The following is a 15,413-nucleotide window of genomic DNA, read 5'->3' as shown; positions in this document are numbered from 1 at the left end:
ACACTTCTTGTAAAAGACTGCTTGACAAAACCCAGTATTTGATTGCTAATTGATCTGCAATTAAAAAATGGACTTGTTCTGCAAAAGAACCCTGACTTTTCTGTGAGTAAATGCAGATGTTGGTCTTACTGAACGTTTTTTTCTTCAAGACAGCCCTTTTAATAGGAAATATCTGGAGTCTTTTGTTACCTGGTGCTTTTTTAAATTATTGTTACTTTGAAACCGACCAAAAAAAAGAAAACCAAACTCTGTGCAGAAATTTCATCTGTAATTTAGACTTCAGAAGCAGGAACCTAGAGAGAATTAGGCATGCATAAAGCCAGATTTGTGTGTGGTTTTATGTGTATGGTTTTTTATTAAACAAGTCACTAGGAAATGGAGTGCTACCTTTAGAGGAATATTTCACTCCTCTGAAGTGTTATTTCTGTTTTATAATTGTGTTGAGGTGGGTATTTGTTTACTGTTTCATAATGGGGGGAAATCACTTGGTATAAAGCTTTGGTATCCAGTAGATGAAGCCTCGGTGTAGAAAGGAATTATACAAGGAAGAGAGTGCTGTGGTAGTTTGTAAGAAAGGACAATACAGAAGGAAGTAGCAAAGGGTTAAAAAGACAATATGTAAAGACATCTAGGAACAGGATGTCTTTGTTATTGATACAAAGCAAGATGTCTGTCTTTCTGTATGAATTCATATCTTACATGCAAGATGTATTAGAATTGTGTGTGTATATATGTGTATGTATTTGAGTTTTCAGATATGTAAGAGTGAGTTCAGAAATAATGGAGTAAGATAATTAATGCATAGGAAGAGATAAAAGAAGTGAGGTTCTCTAATACATCACTGCTTTTTTAATTCAGTAACCATGAAAAATAGCAGAACTTCGAGTTGGTATGTTTTTTAACCAAGCAGGTGTCAGTAGGAGCTATACAATAGCATCAGTTTCACGCATGTTTTTTTTTCTTTATGCTTGAAAATAGTGCACTTCCTCAGACTTGGGAAAATGAGCTGAGGAGATACTTCAGTACTGTGAATTCTCCATTAGATGAGAATTTTGCCATCTGACAATGTCCTGTTTAGCAAATAATCTCACTTGTAGAGTGCTCTTTAGCCTTCTCTCCAAATGGCATTTCTCCCAGTGTGATAAAGCAGTATATTGTGTATACAATTTCCTAGTGAGACATTGGCTGCTGTAATTAGTGTTGTGAGCTGTACTGGGTATCAGCAGTGGAATATCCTGCACATCCACTGTACAGCTTTCTGTGCAGCTTTTGTCCTACTGCCCTTTGTTTCCTTGGTGTGGTTACAGGAAGAAGTCCTTGACCTTTGGTGGGTAGGATGTTTTTAGCGTGTGTGAAATGGTTTTGGATGGGTTTCTATTACTATTTTTTATTGTCCTGCACAGTAAAGTACAAGAGTAGCAGCCCTGGCTTGTCTGTATCCTTTTAGAATAAGAAGACCTAACTTGCAAATTTGACAGCTTGTATGTAGTCATGGTTTGTCCGAAATTAAAACAATTAAACTTGTTTGAAATACATATTTTATTAGGCTTTTTGACTTTCATGTACCCATTTATCAACCATTTGTTATGTTGTGCTAAAAAATTTTGAGTCTAGGCTTGTGTTCAATGTGCTGATGAATCTGGTTAAAAATATGTAAGGGAAACTTCTTGACAGAAGTACCCACATTAGTGATCAGTATCTACTGTGATTTTTCATGAAAAAAATCCAACTTAGCTGATGTCCTGATAGTGTTCCTAGTTTTATTATCTGATAATGAATAAACAAAGGTTTCTAAAACTTGAAAATTATTCTCAAAAATGGTATTTTGGTATCAGTATTAACTGAGAGTTTTAAAATTTGGGATTTTCTTTATTGTTCATTTCTTTAAATACCAGGGTTCAAACATCCTGCTTACTTGAATTGATTAAAATGTAAGATAGCTGACCAGCTTCTTGTGGCTGAACAGTTTCTTTTCAGATAATGTGTGAAAACATGTATGTTATTTCAGGCTCCAAACATGCATTGCTTTTTGTCTGCTTCAGAATTTCTTACCTGGGTTTGATTCATATTCCTTGTCTTAGGAATTTTGAGAAGTGACCTATTTAGCAGAAATTTGGTTTGGCTTAAAATAATATAAAAGTCTTCAAAAAGCACTTGTAAAGCATCAGATCAGTTCTTGAAACTCAAGAATGTAGTACATGTATTATGCAAACATATAGAAAGTGGTTATTAAAATGTTAAAATATTTTACTGTCCAAGCAGGAGTCATATTTTTGTAGATAAAAGAAATGTGGACTTTCTTTTGCTGTATATATCTTTCAAAACTCATAGATGTTCATAGATGATATTTTTTCATCCTTTTTATTTTAACGTGTTAAGACTGAGCACAATTTTATGTTTATAAATTGACTGTAGTTTACTCATCAAACATTCATTCCATAAGTAAGCAATATATAGTTGAGATTCATAGATATCTACCATATATGGTAGATAAACACAGAAAGGTAAACCAAGGTATCCATGAATATTCAGTGCATCAAGAGGAGCTTAACAGTAAAGTCTTACTGCTCATAATGACTTGGGGTCTTTTGTTTTCTGGTATTTTTTTGACTCTTAATTCAGTTATATTCTGCTACCAAAAAAAAGTTGGAGTAACAGATAAATAGTAAACTTGCATCTATCACTGCTGGTTTAAAAACTGAACAGTAAAAACACTTCAGCGTAGCTCTTAATATAAATATTTAGTTATCATTCTTGTTAACTCGTATCTTATTTGTATTTTGTTATTTCTTACCTAGAAGTGGAAGAACTGTTAAATTCTCTTAAGCATATCCAGCACGTTTTGGTAGACCCTCAGAGTCAAGAGGATATCTCGCTCATTTTACAGCTTGTTCAAAATAGCGATTTTCAGAATGCTTTTAAGATCCACAACGCTGTTACAGTGCACATGAACAAAGCCAGCCCTCCATATCCTCTCAGCTCCAATGCACAAGAACTAGCACAAGAGGTATGTACAGTATGCATCTCTGTGACACACATGAAACCTATAATCATAGCTACTGTTGAAATACATACTTGTCAAGCTTGTCTGAGTGGCTGAATGTTGAATATGAAAGAGGTTAGAATAGTCACTGATTGCAAATCTGGAAAAACCGGATACAGCAAACAGTAACCAGAAAAATATTTTGGGGGTAGGAACTCCCTCTTTAGCATGGATAGATATGTAACAGAGAAGGTACTATGTTTAAACATGGGAAAAAGGGAGTGGTTGTGACAATCTAACTCCCTTTCAGTTGGTATTCTTTATTGCAAGCATTCAGGAACTGAGTTACAGTTCTCTGTTATCGTGACTCTCCTCTAAGCTGAACCATGCTTCTTAGATTGGGAGTCTTCTCTGAAAATACAAGCATACTGGAAGCAAGCCTTCTGCTTTAAAGTGAGCAACAGATCCCTTAATACTTAATTTCAATGTTTTAATTACTGCTGTGATTAAACTTCTTTTGGTCTGACAGATAACAGCTCTATTGTAAGATCTGATACGTATTTTAGAAATTGTAAAAATATTCTAAAGGGTCACTCAGTAACTTTTGTCACGATTTTCCAGGGACTGGTGGAAGTGTATCTTGTAGTGCAGGGTGGCTACATCTTAGATGCATATGTATTTGTTAGCTTTGATCTAGGTAGCTTGAATACCAAGCTGAGTGCAAGCCTAGCACTGTAGTGTTTGGCAGAGTCACATCCAGGGTAAAGAAAGGCTCCAACATTTAGCACCCAGCAAACCAAACTGACTCAGGTCCATGGGTTGGAGTATTTCAGTATGGCAGCGGGGGGTGGGTGTTGGTGGGTTTTTGGATTGTTTGGTTTAGGAGCTGGTTTTCTTTCTCCCTGAAGCATTTTTTTCAACAGCTTTTTCCACTCTTTCTTTTACTAGACCTTAATCTTACTAGACTTTAATCTTGTAAGCCCAGCAGCATTTTAGCAAGCTTGAAGTTCTTTTGCAGAAGAAATTACTGACTCTTGAGGGACAGCATTTAAATACAATCTAAAGGTGCAGGCGCTGATTAAACGTCAGATTAGGATTTTCTTGTTTAAGTTTGTCAGTAAGACTGTGCCAAAAGCAGGTGGAAGTACTTTAGAATGTCCTGTGAATCTGAAAACTTTTAATCAACCCACTGTAATCATATGTTTGGCATATGTGAACTTCCCTCTGGCTTGCTTATTCATCAGTGTGTAGCCTAGCTCAGAATCCTTACTGGGCTTGTTCACTGTGCCTGTGAGTCTGAAGGAACCTTTTCAGTTACATTCTGTTATTAACCTGCTCCCCCAGACATCCACTTCACATAGGCCTAGTTTAGGATTTCATTCAGATAGAAGCCAGAATTTTTGAACCTCCTTTATAATACAGGGTGTTACAGATATAAACCTTAAGAAAGCTGGTTCTTTCCCTGCATGTATGCAATGACATTTTATTTGCTACTTAATAGAAACTTCCAAGAAGAAAATATGCCTAGGAAAAGTCTAGGTCTATTTCCAGACTTTTCCATTTCTCCCCATTTCTTGCTTCCCCTTACCTTCTCAGCATATTCTTCTCTTTTTTTCAAGTGATTTGGTAAATCCTAAAAGCAGAATGTGGTACAAAGCCAATTTTGTGTCTCTTACCAGTCATGAAGAAGGTTAAGCAAAAGGAATATATTTAATTTATCTGAAAATTTTAAACCAACAGAATTTGATCATTATCCACAAGACTGTTACATAAAAGACAAATCACTTGCGCTCATTTTGACTCTTCATTTCCCATCCCTGTCCTTGTCCAGCCTTGAAATTCCTGAAAACTCAATATATTGCAAATGTCTGTTCCTATTTTCAGATGTAATCTAGTTTCTCAGTGACTCAGCTTCTTGTGTATTTAAGTGACTTGTATTTTGCAATATGTTAAATAACATCCTGACATGATAGAGCCAGAAATTCAGGACAAATATTTCTGTGTCTGACAGAAGCGTCTCAAGAGGATACCTTGAAGCCTCCATTCGCATCACTTTGTACTTCCTTATCTTGCCTAAATAGAGGATCTTATGCTTGACTTTCAGATCTTTCATTCATTTTGGAAAGGTTTCTGTATCAGTTATGGTAGCAGTATGGGAGGAAATTATTTCTGCTTTAAAAAAGTTGTTGGTGTTTTTATTTTGGTTTTTTAGATTTGTTGGGGGAGGGGATATTTTTCAATCCTGACATTGTGTTTATCTTGCATACCAATCTTTTTCATGTACTCTCATTTTCGGTTGTCTTTTGCTTTTTCTCCCTCTAAGCATAGGCATGGGAAGCTCCCCCAGAAAGCAGCTCATTTACTTACTTCATGGTGTTTTTGAAAAGACGCTTGCAAAAGCCTGGATTTAAGATACTGATAATATCTTGATGATAAAAGCCAGAAGGCATTACAAGAAAGAAAAATAGCAGATACATGCATAACATTAGTTTTAAATGGCAGGTAGTGCTGGTGTGCATATTTTAGTGCACAGGTCATGAGCAACAGTGTATAACTGAAACTGTTTGGAGTGTGTGTCCCAGTTTAAGGCTGCAGATGTGTTTTGTTTGAGGCTTTATGCTGTAGAAGAGAACGTCTTCGCAGGAACAGGCATTTTACAACACAATTGCACAGTGCAACATGAAAGAATCTCCCTTTAAAAAAAAAAAAAGTATTATTTAGGGTTTTTCAATATTCTAATCCTTTTTAGAAAATTCTTAAAATTGGTAGTATACATGTACAATTAAGTTTCCCACCAATTCTGATAACCAGCCACTAACAATTCTAGATTTCTCTTTTTAAGAAAATTCAATTGAATTAAAAAGGAGGAATGAAGCACTTGAGCTTAAGGAATTTGAGAAAGCTTATCTTCATGTAATGGGGTGTACTCCAAGTCTCAAATAAAAATAGCTGGTAAACATCAAGAGTAATTAAATTGATTTTAAATCCATTTAAACTTGACCAAGATGGGGGCAAGGATTATGGGAATGTGGTCTGAATCTTGACCTTGTAAGAATATTTGATGCAGCATTCAAGACAGTTTATAACTTGGCCTGTAACAGCATGTACCAAATATCTTAAAGACATTATTAAATATACTTAACGGGCTTAATTTTTATAGTCTGTGTTCCTAAATGTTTTTTGACTTGGTATTGTTTGCTTCTGCAAAATCAGACAAATAAAACCTGATCAGTACTGTTGAGGGGGATGAACTGAAAGCTCACAAATTCTGGTGTAAGTGCACTGGAATGTGTCTGTATGTTCCATCTGACAGTCCTGCTCACCTGCTGGTAAACAACAACAGAATTTTGCAGGTGCAGTTGATTTCTGAATGCTTAATACCATTCCAGCACATGCCTACAAATCTGTGGTGTGTGCAATGAAACCAAATTGATAACTTTGGCAGGGGGAAGGTTCTTGAGCTAAAGGTAACATAATTAACAATAAAAACTAATCTGAAGAGTTAAGAAAATACAGTTATTGCCACATACTCAGTGTGGATCATCTGTGCTATATGTAGTGTGTTACTTCTGGAATGACAGACTTCAAATTTCTTAGTCAGATAAAGCTGTGGGATTTATTACCATGAGTTACAAAGGACTCTGACAAGCAGCACTACTGCTGTAATAAGTGTATATTACACTTATTACAGCCTGAAGCTTTCCTAGAGCTTCATTAAATAAACAAATGAGAGATGTATGTTTTTCTTAAAAGGGGAGGTATATTAAAAATTTTAATAATCAAATTATTCAAAGCAAAATTCAACTTGAATAAAGGATGTTTACTGCACACAGAATAACTAGTTGAACCAGATTACTTTTTTTCCTACTGTCAAATCCCCAGCCTCTGACCTTGCATTCAGAAGACTGTGTTCCTTGCAAGGTTCCAAGTTGCTTTCTAAGTATGTTTCCTATTAAGAGATCATCAAGATTTGATAAATAAATAAAGCTTTAAAGTTTCTTGTGGCTTCTTCAAGAAAGAAATTCAAAGTCCCTTGTAAGAGACCTTAAATAAACCTTTATGAGAAAGTCTTTAGAAGAATAGAAGAATCTTTTCTTTCAAAAGAGAGGAAAACTTGTCAGTGAAATATGTTTTCTGCAGTGTTCTGTTTGCTATGTGACATCCTAGAATTCAGTTTAAGCCAGGTCTAAAAGCTTCCTGTCTAATTTAGACATATGACTGAAGTCAGGACTTTGTGAAGCTGAACTCTTTCTGTTTTCTATGATTTTAAAGAAACCAGTTTTAAAAATTACTTAAATCTGGCTTCTTCTTTGATCATTTTAAGCTATACTGCATTAGCTCACCGTGAGGCATGTTCTAGGGATGTCAGGAGGAAGGAATTGGAGGTTGTGCCAGGTTTATTGCAGAGCACAGGAGCGTGTTCAGTGTGACAGTTTGCTTGGCAATGTGAGGGTCTGGCTCCATGGGCACAGTTCATTTAGTGGCTTCTAGAATTTAAAAGTATCTTGACTTGGAAGTTTTCAGTGCTGTTGTCTGGTAGCATCCAAGATAGTTGTTAGCATTTCTGTAGATAATTGCTCCTAGCATAGAGGCTTTCCCAACCTTTAGATACTATTAGGTCATACAAAAAGCTGAATTATATTATTTTCTCTTTTGGTTTCTTGATTCTCTGATGTCACATTACCTCATCTGTAAGAGCCAAAAGCTCTTGAACAAAATGTTTTCAGTTTCTCTGAAAGCTGCAGCTCTGATTCATATGATCTACTCTTGGTGTCTTTGGATTCATGTGCTGTTGCATTTGTGTGCCTTTGGTCAGATTAGGCCAGAGGATAATGGCTTTGGAAAGTATCTTCAGCCTCACCTTTACATAAGAGGACTTCCCTGCTCTTGGCTCTCTGTATGAGCATACCACTATTTTCAAGAGGTCATGGCAAGGCTCATTTGGTAACTACATGAGAAGGAAAATTTGTTTTGGCAACTGAAGCTGCTTGAGCAAAAACTGTCCTTGTGTTAGTGTGGATTATTTTGGAAGCAGCCAAAGAAATCCGGTTTCCAGGGAGGGACCTTTTGAAGTTTTGATTTGTGCACTTCCTGAGACAGGAGCTCCAGGATGCACTGCAAAACCTGTCTTGGAATCTTTGGCCTTGCTCTTAGTTCAGAAAATAGTTTGTGTAATAAGAGTATGATAATCTGCTTTTAAGGAAGAGGAAGATTAATCACATTAATAGGAAATCACTGCAGTTTTAAACCCCATCATATTCTTATAATACACTTCATTGTGACTGACTTGACTGACATGAAATCAGTAACTTTCACTGTTTAGAGTTTATTTTTTTTTGTGTGTCTTTGTGATAGCTGAGCTTATTGCTAATCTCTGGTATTGACAAATCCGCGTGAGGTACTGGATACCAACTTAGATTTGGTAGATTATTGCCGAAGCAAGGTGTGCTGGGTTAGTCCTGTGGTCTCTTTGCATGTTTTCCTGATGTGTACCAGACTAATCAATCAGCAGTAGTGTAACAACTATGTGGATATAATATACTTTACTTTCAGTAAAATGAATAATTGCAAGTAGGGAGTTGTGCTTTAATAGGAGAGGGAGGATTGATAAATCACTGGCTAGATTTAGAGTTTTACTGCTTGATTTCTTTTTAGGTGCAGAGTGTTTTGAAACCCAGCCACCATAAGGATGGACAGGAGCTTAATGCTTTGCTGAATGCCCCTCACATGCAGGTAAAACAAAATGAAGCTTCTAATCTAATGGATCTATTTCTTGATGCTGTTTTCAGTGTAACTTACTTTTTCCCTTGGGCTGACTGGGCAAAAATGAATTTTATTCCTCAACCGTCATTTTTCTATTTTCTATTTTTCTATGATAAGGAATTTGCACTTTACAGAAACTAATAGAACATTTTAATGAGGTGTAGTGCATGATTGTATATTCATAGCCCTTGCTATGGTCTATATGTATTACAGGGTAATTTGAATATAAAAAAGGTAGCAGTAGGTCAGTGGGAACAGGGCAACACATGAGCTGCTTTGCTTATCTGTTTTTACCTTTAGTTGTTTCATGTTTACCTTGGGGTGGATAAAGTAAATTTTGTCCTGGAATGGTGATGTAAAAGTAGTTTTCACTACAAAACTTATTCTGAGTCAGCAGACACATGCATAGTAGACCAGTGTCTGGTTTTCTAGTACAGATAAGATAGAAGTACAGTTGCAGTTGTGTTCAGAATTGCTTTTTTATTATTATTCAGTCTGAACGTTTTGAAAAGTAGGTGCTACGTAGCTGTGATAAGTGATTATTTTATTGCTTGAGCCAGTTTGCAATGCTCTATAATCTGCAGAGACTTGAAATTGCAGAATTACATCTACTGTTTTGTATGCATATCAAGTGTGAAGTTTTCTGTAACTGAGCTGATTATGTTTAACACTAGGCACTTCTACTGGCTCATGATAAGGTTGCAGAACAAGAAATGCAACCAGAGCCTATGACAGATGAGAAGATTTATGAGAATGTTAGCGTGTATGGAGGGGAGACGGTTAAAATAGTTCGCATTGAGAAAGCTCGGGATATTCCGTTGGTAAGTACTGGCGCTTACTCAGTTACATGCAAAGGAAAAGCCTTTTTGTCCTTTCCAGAGTGCTATGAAATGTTTGGAATTCGAATGCAAAGGTAATGTTTAACTTGTAAACACTCTCCCTCCCTCCAAAATGAGAAACAGTCATAGACGGTAAACTTGTGTTTAACTTGAGTTAGGCAGTAGCCATACTACCATGTGCAGCCTGTACAGCTTCTATCAGCTCGGGTTTTGACAGATGATCTTGTCAAGAGTCACGATCCTAAGCTTGCTGCAAGGGAGCTTAAACCTTGTGCCATCCAGGTGTAGGTTTTTTTGGTTGGCTGGTTTCTGGGTTTGGGGTTTGTTTTGCAGTTGCCATCTGCTGTTTGCATCTTTCAAATAAAAGTTTCCTTAGGACTACGTTTGTAAAAAAATAATCAGTCTTATGGTGTGGAGCCATAAAATTCTTCACTCTTAGCTGTAGGCTTAAGCAGTAGTTTTTTTGAACTGGAGCATTGTGTGTATGTATCCACGCTGTTACTTGCAATCTCTTCCAGCATAGTTTTTCCACTGGCTTGGAATATATACAATAGATGGCTTTGAGTTTCATATATGTAATAAATTCAGAATGTGTTGCTACTACACAGGGTGCTACTGTTCGCAATGAAATGGATTCTGTTATCATCAGTCGAATAGTCAAAGGAGGTGCTGCAGAGAAGAGTGGGCTGTTACATGAAGGGGATGAAGTTCTGGAGATCAATGGCATTGAGATCCGTGGAAAAGATGTTAATGAAGTTTTTGACTTGCTGGTGAGTTGGAACACTTCTTGTTTTCTTTGCAGTAAATACTCATTTCATAAGTCTGAAGCCTGTTGACTCTGCTTGTCGTTTTACTCATATTTAGCCTCAAAAGTATTTTCATTCTGGTAGCTGGTGTTTGTATGTGGAGGTCCATTTCAAGTTTTTTTCTGATGCATAGGAGGATACTGATAAGTATTAATGGCAGTTATCTGAAAAATGAAGCCTACAAATGTGGAAGTGTCAAGCTGTTATCTTTACACTTACTTCTAATGGTTTCCAAGAAAAACTTTGTTTAGCTCTGAAAAGCCATAATTTTTCATTGTTGTCTCTGATTCAGTCCACGAGTAATAAATGTGTGGCTGGTTCGGAGGTAATTTTCTTCATAGCAGCTTGTATGGTGCTGCGATTTAGGCTGGGTTTAGACTGAAACAGTGTTGATAATGCACCAGTGTTTCAGCTCTTGCTGAGCAGCACATGCTCAGTGTCACAGTGTCAAAGGCCTTCTCTGTTTCACTGTCTGCTGCCTGCAACTGGCTGGGGTGAGCAAGAGGTTGGGAGGGGACACAGCTGGGACAGCTGACCCAGATTGACCACAGTGATGGGAATGGCCATGTAACATCAGGCTGAGCAGTGAAATCTGTGTGGTGAGTGATTGCTTTTGCATCACGTGTTGGGTTGGGGTTTTTCCACTTCACTTGTTAGACAGTTTTTACCTTGATCCGTGAGACTTTTTTCTTGCCTTTGGTCTTCCAATTCTCTCCCTCAAACTGCTGGGAGAGAGGAGTGCATTAGGAGCTGATCGGTGCTTAAGTTGCTGGCCAGACTCAATCCACCACAAAATGTATCACACGGGACCTTTATGTGACTAGACTTACTGCTCTTTCACTCCTGAGAAAAGCCCTTTTGTCTAGCAGTTTACTGGCATGGATGTTTCCTTGTCTATTACACCATTCATGACAGATTTATACTTTAGTTTAAAAGCAGCTAGGCCAGAAATCCATCAGGAATTAGTAAATTAGAAGTACTCCCTTTCAAAAAGGCCTTGTGAGAAAAATGTCAAAAGCTGGCAATTACCACTAATATTTTCTGTTGCCCAATTGCATTTCTTTCATGTTTTTCCCTGGTACCTGCTTTGGATCAGTATCCAAGACATCTGAAAACCAACTCTTAATCTTTGGTCCAGTTGCAGCAGGCAAGACCATTCTGTCAAAGTGGAAACAGATTAAAATCATACTTTTTTAGAGGTTAATTTATAACTTTGGCACAAAGCATTGGAAATATCAACTAGGACTTACTTAGCAGGAAGTTTGGGGGGAAAGAAAAAGAGGAGAAACATTAGTAGATCTTCAGATTACTAGGTTGATGCTCTAGAGACAAATCAGAATCAGGACAAAGACAGGTTCAGCTGTAGATTGAGTATTGTAGGAAGGACAGACTGCAATATCCATAGATAAGTTGTCTTATGGTACAGTAAGACTGGTTTTGATGGATGGTTTCCATCTTCAGCTAGACTTCTTTCTAAAATTTTTCACCTATTTCATACAGTGAGATCAAGTGGAAGGAAGTAGATGCAGAAATGTCTGAGGTTTGGGGGTTTTTGTTTTACCTTTTAAAATCAATTAGGAAGATGCTTACAATTCTCTGAGAAGCCTTAAATGTCCGCAGATATTTTAGATCAGATCTGAGATTTGTCATGTTTTATAATTGTCTCCATTGCCATCTGTGATTCTTAAAGCCATATTTAGCTAATATGCTTCTGAAAATAGTGTTTTGGAGGTGATTAACAGCTAGTTCAAGTCTGGCAGTTTAGTGCTCTGCGGAGAGCTTATTCTGCTCCTGAGCAGCTCCTGCAGCCTAGGGTTAAAAAACAAAAGGTGTAAAACCACAATACATTTAGCATAAGAGAAAATCAATTTGCTGAAAATTAAAAACAAAATAAACACAACCTTGTGTAATTTTTAAAATATATTTTTAATGAAACTAATTTAAAATAATGCTTTTAATCCTTTATATGTCATTATTTTTATTTTGTAATCTGGAAATGAAGTTCTAAAGTGCTTTAGACCCCCCAAAACGCTTCAAACAAGGACAAGAGAAATTCCTTCCTTAGTTTTGCTTCACTGCTTGCTACTTGAGTGATGATAAACTACATGTGACTTTTGGACTAGGCTGTTCACATGATCACTGTGAGATTATATATGTTCCTCATGGATCTATGCATGCTGACTGAAAATCATGGACTTTCCTTTCTTGCAGCCTCATCATGTTATATTCAAGTTACATTTACTTTATTTAAGCCTTAGTTTTGAATTTTTCAAGATACATGTATTTTCTTGTTTTATACAGGACAAAATGTTGTGTTATGTTTTGTAGAATAGTATATAGGAAGTGAAACACCTGTAGGCTTTGTCACAGGTTTTCACTTGCAATTCATCAAGGTATTTTTTATGTGTGCAAACACATTCTGCAAATGGAAGTATGTAAGCAAAGAAGATAAAGATAACATTATGTTCTACTTTCTTATCAAGGATGGCTACACTATTGGTATTGAACACTTTACACATGTAAGATTTGAGTATGTTAGCTAAGTTTTTAAGCAGTGTTTTGTGTTCTTTACTAATGCTAACAGCATAAAATTGTTGTAGAAATTCTTAAATTTGAAGACACCGTTCCATTTAAACAATTCTAGAAAAATTGCATGTTTTTAATATATTTTTTCATTCCTGTGTAGACCCACTTGTCGGTATTGTTGAACAGAACAAGAGAATAGTATCCATTTCTCCTAAGTCTCTGCTTGACATAAGAGCAGTTGCTCCATTTCAAATAGAAATAGTTTGTATTCAAGAAAACTGGGTTTTTAAAATCTGAGTATCAACATTTAGCTTTCTAGTCTTACTGAACCACTTTGTCTGTATCCGTACTATGTATGTTAAACCAGCTTTAAGGGTAGATGACGCATAGATGGTAGATTAGGGACAACTTCTAATGGGAATTCTTAAAGCACTCTCTAAAATGTATTATTTATTAAAATTCTTAACCTTAAACCATATTTTGACACTGTATATGAAGAATCTATTTTTCCTCTCAGGCTGACATGCATGGTACTCTGACCTTCGTATTGATTCCCAGTCAGCAGAGCAAGCCACCTCCTGCGAAGGAGACTGTTGTAAGTAGATCTACAGGTGTTCTTGTGCTTGGTGGGATGTACTTGGTTTTACCAGTAGTGTGTAAAAAGTCCTTCTGCAGGTCCTGTACACTGTGGAACAAACCCAAAATGTAGCCATTTAAATTTCTTTTAATTGTTATCAGACTAACACCTGAATTAATTGTTGAAAATTATTAATGAGCTTAAACTAAAACTCTGAGTGATTTTAACTCGGTTTCTGAAAGAAATTGTAAAAGTAGAACTTCTTGTGGTTCTGAGCTTCTTATTTTGAATTTCTGTGTTTTGTCTATATATATGTATCTATTAAAAAATTTGGATTGTCGAAACTTGCAAATATGCTTTTGGAGGAAAAGATAGCTTTAACAGTTTGAAGAAAGAATGCCCAGACATTAATGATTAGTGACAAAATACAGGTGAAACTTAACTGAAGGCCCAGCTAATGGGCTTCAGCCTGTGTATTTATTAGGTACTTTAACCAGTCAGAATACCTCTGATAATTTTTGAATGCAGAGAACTTATATCAGGGAATTGTCTCCTACAGTGGTGAGGAAATTGCATTTTAAATTCAAGCCTTTCCACCCAACCTAGCACAGCTGTCTCTTTTCCATTGCTAACCTAATGATTCTATTCCAGCACCTCCTGTATGCCCCAGATAAAGTTTCCATTCTGTAGAAGCTGGGAGTTTTTATCTATCGTAGCTCTAATGCAATCACAGGAAGACAAGGTTTGATTCTTCAGAAGTCACAGGGCTGTTGCTGTTTTTCTTTTTTTTTAACCTTCTATCTCCTACAGATACATGTGAAAGCACATTTTGACTACGATCCTTCTGATGACCCTTACGTCCCCTGCCGAGAATTAGGCCTGTCTTTTCAAAAAGGAGACATACTCCATGTGATCAGTCAAGAAGATCCAAACTGGTGGCAGGCTTACAGAGATGGAGATGAAGATAATCAGCCATTGGCAGGCCTTATCCCTGGTAAATAAAGTTCTAGAAAAAGCTTGACAATCAGTCAACTTAGTTATAGCCACACAAGAGTAATGCTCAGGTTTTCAAAGACTTGTGTGCTCTTTAATATCTGTTGTCTTAAACATACCTGTGTCTAATATCTGTTGCCTTAAACATACCTGTGTCTTTGAACCGTTTGCAACAGAGCCTACTGTTGGGCGTTACCATGTCTGGAGTTAAACACAGAGTAAAGCTACTGCTTTCACTGCCCCTTCCAGGAGCTGCTCTCCTCTTCCTTTATTCCTCCACCACGGGGACTCTGCAGATTCGGAGTTCCCTCTGCTGGCTACAGCAGAGATTGTAGGACTGCAGCCCACTTGTTCTCCGGAGATGGGCACAGCTCTGAGGTTTCCTACCTTTTTCAAATAAACTACTTGATACAGTACCTATTTATGGTCACTTTTCAGCATGTTTTCCCTTAACAAAGGGCTTCAGTTACCAGTGACAGTCAGATTTCCTTTCTCGCTGTTGAGGACCTTTGGGTAACCGGGTTTTCAGGCACTGAAGTCTGTTCATAGTTTTTGCATTGCAATAGGTACTGCAGCCTAGTTCATTGAAGATCCGCTGCTCTGATAAACACAGTGAACAAAAGACTTTTCAAATTCCATAAAATATCACACTGTAACTTTATGATGCTTAAAGAAGTTGAGAGGAACACTGATTTAAATACAGGCCAATATTTTTTAAATCGAAGTTCAAAATATTGAATATAAATAGAAATCATTTGACATACAAAAATAATTAGAAAATTACATCATCACAGTGAGGAAACTTACTCTTTCTAGTACTTTCACTTTTCCAGGCAAAACTCTCTAGTATACTACAAATTCTCTGCAAGTGTCTCTTGATTAATTTATTTTTGAAGTAATAAATCAGTTTTGCAGCAACTCTGGTT

The 15,413-nt window shown here is 36.7% G+C and overlaps 1 protein-coding gene across 1 annotated transcript in view; it reads left to right on the top strand.

Annotated features, from left to right (window-relative positions):
- MPP5 (membrane palmitoylated protein 5) overlaps positions 1–15,413 on the top strand; it is a 54,141-nt gene that overhangs the window by 31,171 nt on the left and 7,557 nt on the right. Inside the window, exons 3-8 of the mRNA XM_015631144.3 lie at positions 2,799–3,007; positions 8,639–8,716; positions 9,421–9,567; positions 10,194–10,355; positions 13,435–13,512; positions 14,305–14,488. Coding sequence (XP_015486630.1) covers positions 2,799–3,007; positions 8,639–8,716; positions 9,421–9,567; positions 10,194–10,355; positions 13,435–13,512; positions 14,305–14,488 — 858 coding nt within the window. The remainder of the gene's footprint in view (positions 1–2,798; positions 3,008–8,638; positions 8,717–9,420; positions 9,568–10,193; positions 10,356–13,434; positions 13,513–14,304; positions 14,489–15,413) is intronic.

The sequence above is a fragment of the Parus major genome, chromosome 5, assembly GCF_001522545.3.
Source record: "Parus major isolate Abel chromosome 5, Parus_major1.1, whole genome shotgun sequence".
NCBI classification, from domain to species: Eukaryota; Metazoa; Chordata; class Aves; order Passeriformes; family Paridae; genus Parus; species Parus major.
The sequence above is the reverse complement of the archived record's forward strand: the minus strand, read 5'-3'. Positions and strand labels throughout refer to the sequence as shown.